Source organism: Hordeum vulgare, chromosome 7H, assembly GCF_904849725.1.
Source record: "Hordeum vulgare subsp. vulgare chromosome 7H, MorexV3_pseudomolecules_assembly, whole genome shotgun sequence".
In the NCBI taxonomy this organism is placed as follows: domain Eukaryota; kingdom Viridiplantae; phylum Streptophyta; class Magnoliopsida; order Poales; family Poaceae; genus Hordeum; species Hordeum vulgare.
Window position 1 is genome coordinate 79763725 of NC_058524.1, and position 6050 is coordinate 79769774.

The 6050-nt window shown below is 43.6% G+C and overlaps 2 protein-coding genes across 2 annotated transcripts; both read right to left on the reverse strand.

The window, feature by feature from the left end:
* Positions 1 to 891: 891 nt before the first annotated feature.
* On the reverse strand, positions 892 to 3604 carry LOC123410007. The gene is made up of 4 exons (XM_045102877.1): positions 3466 to 3604; positions 2891 to 2977; positions 2701 to 2808; positions 892 to 1891 (listed from the first exon to the last, which is right to left on the reverse strand). Exons 1-4 carry the CDS (start codon positions 3563 to 3565, stop codon positions 1806 to 1808), a joined length of 381 nt encoding a protein of 126 aa, XP_044958812.1. The 5' UTR covers positions 3566 to 3604; the 3' UTR covers positions 892 to 1805.
* A 206-nt stretch (positions 3605 to 3810) lies between these two features.
* Positions 3811 to 5499, reverse strand: LOC123408346. The gene is made up of 3 exons (XM_045101471.1): positions 5309 to 5499; positions 4822 to 4902; positions 3811 to 4669 (listed from the first exon to the last, which is right to left on the reverse strand). Exons 1-3 carry the CDS (start codon positions 5497 to 5499, stop codon positions 4636 to 4638), a joined length of 306 nt encoding a protein of 101 aa, XP_044957406.1. The 3' UTR covers positions 3811 to 4635.
* Between the last annotated feature and the right edge of the window lie 551 nt (positions 5500 to 6050).

Genomic DNA, 6050 nt, shown 5'->3' on the forward strand with positions numbered 1-6050 from the left:
GCAGCAACACGCACACAAGCATACCACATGAGGGGTAAGATGGTCTTTTCAGGTGTCACTTAGGCTTAAAATGAACAAAAATGTTATAAAAGGCATAAAATTTAAACTCGTTGTTATATAGAAAAGAGATCATTTGTCGATGCTAAATAGGACATAAGATTTAAGCACGGTGTTAAATAAGGAATTCTCTCTTTAAACTATGCTATGTCTTGTTTTGATGTTTCAAATATCATCATATTGCCAAAAAAAATGAATATGCTGCAAGCGCCGGCTGCTCGCGCACGCTGTAGTTTAACGCACCTGCTGGAGTGGCTCGTGCGTGCTAGATTTTGTGGCGGCCACTGGAGCCAGCGTTGTCCAGCACGCTAAAAGCCGCTATTTCAACGCTCGAAAATGTTTTTAGCATGCGCAGCTATTGAAGATGCTCTTAGGCGACCACCAAACAGAAACTTTCATTCGACCTCTACTTTTTCCAAAAGAACAAAAACTCAAAGTGCGCAATGCATGACAGAGAGCACCATGCGCGCATCAGATGGCGGCCCGACGGGCCGTCCCGTCAGCATCATCATCGGTAGCAGCAGCTGTCAATTCAGAGAATAAGCAAGCAATCCCAAACAATTGCTAATAGTAATTGACAACACTAATAAAATTCAAGAAGCTGAATTCGCCTATTCAAGCTCTACTTTTCCAAACTAAGATACTTTCATACGAAGAACAAGCTATATATGTGAAGGGTATTGGAGTTTGTCGGCTCTGTGCTTTGGCCAGGCCCCTTGACCTGTACCTTTTCACTTCTTAGTTGTGTGACTCTGATGGTTTCATGTCCACAACATGCTACAAGCAGATGTGGCAAAAGCAGTATGCAGAATAAACTGTAGAAACAAAGACTAGTTAAGAACCGAAACTGAAATCCTTTCTATTTCATACAAGAATCAGTGTCTGACAAAAGTTTACATCACAGCACTCAAAACTAGCAGTTGCACAGTTCGTCGACAAGATAGTAGCCATGCAATTCATAACAAAAGTGTACCATTGCGGGCACAGCTACCGGTGTTTTTCCCCACATGGGCACTGAAAGAATGCTATTCAGCTGTATCTACACTTGCTGAATGCTCGCAAACCTCTGCATCTAAACTCTATCAAGCCTGCAGTTGCCATCTACAGCATTTACCGTCTCTTTCTATCTTCCTATAGAGTAGTCCGTGAATCATTCTCTATGCCAGAGTAACTAACATGGCTGATCTTGGCAACCAGCTAAGTAGGGAGAAGCCAATAGGGAGCATCGAAGAATATCTCGGCCACCCTTGTCAGCAAACAACGCATGACCAGTCGACGAGCAGCATCGTTGGATTCTTCCGTGATATGCCGCACTCTGCAACGTGAGAGGTCCAGTATGGCCGCCAGCTCTTCCATATCTCGGCAGGGAGCATGAGCGCCGCCAAGTGGGAGGTCAACCAGATGGAATAGATGGGACTCCAGCACAATGCTAGTAGGTTGATAGGCCAGAGCAACTTTGATCCCTTCACAACAAGCAGCTGCAAAAAGAACTGTCTCCTCCGTGCTCTGCATCGGAAAACATAACGCGCAGATGAATTGCCTCGTTTCCTTCTTGATCAGCAACCCTGCAGCACCTCTAGTGCCGTCATCTGCCATCAAACAAGTGACATGGACCCGCAGTTCTTGCTGGCCTACTCCTAATCCAGGCCCCTTTCCTTTGATATCTATTGCGGGCAGCACTGAAATATGACACAGAGGTTCATGCATATCTACCTTCCAAGCTGGAAATGACAAGCGTTCAGAAAAATCTAACCTTCTCTGTTCTGCATCAGCCTCTGTGGAGCCATTTGCTGGGATCCCGGTTGGCCCAGAGATAGGTTTACAAATGCCAGTTCTGGAGAAACATTAGAGGAAGACCCACAAAGCGTTAGATTGGTTTCATTTTCTTGAAATATTAATTAGAGTATTTCAACAAAAACCACATAAAAACGTAATGCTCAGAGATTATTTGGTGTGAAACTTCCATACATTTGCATGGAAATACACTGCGATGTAGAAATGAGAAGAGAGGCAGCAGATATGGACATGTGCAGTAGCATCTTATATTCATCCGTATCTGGAACAGAAATATGCATTTCTTAACAAAACTAAAGAAAAACTTTCACTGGGTTCCCTTACTCTGAAAACTTGAGTTGGATCCCTTTTTTTTTTCAACAGTATACAAGTAGTGTTCTCTTAGCATAGCTCAAAATATGTACAGGTTGAACCTGTATGAACTGGAGCAATATAAACATGCATCTTAAAATAATAAAGTTGAATAGCGCACTCTGGTGGTAACTAGTTATGTACTTATATATGGCAACAATGTATTATTATACTAAGGGGAGAAATATAGCATTGTATAAGGATACATGCCCTATGACTTGTAGACTCTGTTAGTTAAGGGAAAATATATACTAGAAGAACAGCAAGAAGTTGATCTTGGTAATCACCAACATTCCAGGCTACATTGAGAGACTTGAAACTTAAATCACAAATGCACTAGTAGTCTGTCCAGTATATGTTTTCTGAATAAACAAGTAGCCAACGCAACATACAATCAAGACAAAAAAAAACTTCTTGTGTGGTATGCAAATCAAGCAGGAGTAACATCACAAACTAATAAACAAATTAAATGACCTATGCAGGGAAAATGCTACTAACCAAGATTAGAATCCGTCCCCCGTGGAGCAAAATCTGAAGTATGAGTTCCTAAGCTAAAAGCAGATGTTCGATTAAGCGGTCTGGTACGTGTGATCAGAAAATTGATCACTACACACATGAGACACAATGATTAGTGTAAGGACATCCATAAGTTATATTTTGAGTAAGCAAACAGAAAGCATTTACTAACCATCTTTCTGTTGTGGAGAAAGCGTTGCAGTAGGAGTGCTTGAGCTAGAAGCAGACAATTGATTAATCATTGCAGCAATTCTGGGCACTGCACACAGATGATATGATGAAAAGTGTAAAGACATTGTCCAGACAGAACCAAAGCATACAACTTAGCTAGAGCATACTGCCAGTTTCATCGTATGTGTATATCGACCGCAGAATACTGGGTGAACTAAGCAAACGATGCTGTTGCTAACTTTGGTTTCTATTAGCAAATGTTCCTTTTAATTTCAGAAACCTTTTTTGGTAATACTTGATAGGAGTTAAAGAAACAAGTACTTGGAAATATATTGTCACAAAAGATTGTACGCATCAGGTAACAGGAAGGCCTAATCTTGGATAAATACGGTAGTAGAAATTTTTAATCCTTGTGACAATCATCTTTATCAGATAGCCGAGCATTTACAGCACAGACAGTGTAGTGGAATAATGGTAATCTTGAGAAAAATGACAATAGAACAGGCAAAAAACTACATCTATGAGTCATATCATTCAAAAAAGTGCCCCAAAAGAGGATCTGTTGAGGTTCTAAACCTGGATCTGGAAAATTGGGTGGATTACCAGATATGTGAGGCGCACGAAGTCTGCAAACAACAGCAAAAATTAGATAGCTCATGTGCATGGATGAGTTCATATAATGCCATATTCAGTTAGTTCAAACTGCTTTTTTGTAAAATACTCCCTCCGTAAACTAATATAAGAGCATTTAGAACACTACTTTAGTAATCTAAACACTCTTATATTAGTTTACAGAGGGAGTACAAGTGATGAATGGGTCAGGGATAGTCATGTTCCCTCCTGCTTCCTACAGCTTTTCTATTATTAGGCGTAACAACTGCTTAAATACCTACTACATGGCAACATAGAAACAAATAGTATTTATCAAGCCCTCGTCTTGATGATGCTTGTTGTCAAGTTGAAATACTAACTGTAACAGACAAAAAAAAAAAACTGGATCCTAAGATAGAATATGGTTCTATTAAACTGAAAGGCAGAAACACAATGGGTATTAAGTTGGCATAATTATAATTCCTTCAGGAGAAAAAAAAAAGTAATCTTGCATATAAGCTGGTTTAGAGAAAACAACACAAACCAGGAAGATAAATACTGCTACCAGAAAATATCAGGCCAACAAACTCTTGTTACTACCGTTTTTCTGTGTGTGTTTTCTCAAAGCAATTTTTTCGTTAATCCTGTACTGCCCATATCCTTTCAACCAAGCAAACCATTGCCGCACTTGCCCACTGCTAAACTGTCAACAAAGCTTGGGACTGGGTCTTCTGTCCAAGGTTTCACCAAATAAGCAACAGTTCTGAAAATAAAACTTTTGAACCTCTAGAAAATCTAAGCAGTGAGGATCAGAGCTTGACACTTCATTTTCTTCCACCTGACCAATATAATTTCCCAATGTGATGCGCGCCTTGCCACTTTTCCAGCATATGAACTTCCAGGAAAAGAACTAGCCATAAAAACGTTCTCCCTTACAGGACTGAACCAAATCGTTTAGGCCAATAACAGCATTGGATAAAACTTAACAGACTGACTAATTCCAGTTACGATTGATCTTCTCCGCACTATACGAAAACTCTAAACCAAACCATCTGTTCCAACAGCATGGAAATTCTGTACAGCAGACAACTAACCGAGTGCTTAAGCACGTAAAGGTAACTGACTCCAATAGCAACAATTCTGTGCACCATCACACTAAACCAAACCGTTCATTCCACCAGTAACAAATCTGCATATGAGACCAGAAGGAATTAACCAAGTGCTTGAGAACCTAACCATGGAAGCCTAATTACTTGAGATGCAACAGACTGTGAGCCCATTTCCTTGTGCGCAAAACATCGAACAGATTGTGGGGGTCTCTGAGAAATTTCGAGTACCAACCTGTTACGCATTGCGTCTGCGTGAGCCCACGCGTACATCGCCCAATAAAGGGTCCAGGAGCTCTCTTCGGGCCACCAGTTTCTGGAGAGAGAGATAAACACATTGCAAAAATCAGAGCAAGAACACCACCAAATTAGCACTGGGTGTAAGGTGAAAGAACCATCGCGAAAATCAGAGCAATAACGCAACCAATTAAGCCCCAGAGGAAGCGAAAGAACCAGGGGGAAAATCCGAGCAAGAACGCAATCAATTACGTCCCCAGAGGAAGCGAAAGAACCGGTGCGGAAATCAGAGCAAGAACCGCAACCAGAGAAAGGCCGAGGCCAAGCGGCCCCAGAAGGGGGGGAGAAGGAACCGCCGCAAGAACGGGACAGATTAGCCCCCGGAGAAAGCAAGAGAAGAACCATGGCAAGAATCAGAGCAAGGTCGGAAAGAACCGCTGCAAGAACCGAGCCGATTAAGAGGGAGATGGCACGGAAAAGCTCACCCCCGCCTCGGCGCCTGGAGAGCCGCACCGGCGAAGCTGACGAGGCAGCATCGCAGGTCCTCGGGCGCTCCGGGAATGGATTGCAGGTGTCTGAAGAGTTCCTCTGGGAGGCGGTTGATGACGAGCGAGAAGACGCGCTCCGGGTCGAGATAGACGCCGGGAGGGGAGGCGTGGCCGCCGAGGGAGCCCATCTGCACCGACGCGCGAAGCGGGAGCCCAGGGAAAGTGACTAAGCAGGAAATGTGGCGGCGACGAGGGGGCGCGGTGGTAGAGGATGATCGCGACGGAGGGATCTCACCTCGACGGCGGTGGTCGGCGGCGCGAACCGAAGGCGAGCGGGCGGGAGGGCGGGCGGGAAGGTGGGCGGTGGCGGGCGAGAACAGGAACGAAATGAGGGCGGGCTGGGCTGGACGTGTGCCCCGTGCGTGTGAAATACCTTGTGCCGGACGGACGGACGGAAAGGAGGGCGGGCTGGGCTGCCCTTGGGGCCAATCGGTTACTAGTGACGGAACACCCAAGTGGGCTTGCACTTGCATGAGTGTGATGTCCACATGCCGGCCCACGCTCGTGCTGATAGGTACTCCCTTCGTTCCTAAATATAAGTGTTTTAAGAGATTTCATTAAAAGACTAAATACAAAGCAAAATGAATGAATCTATACTCTAAAATATTTCTAAATACATCCGTATGTAATTCTATAATGAAACCTCTAAAAAGACTATTTAGAAAAGGAGGGAGTACAT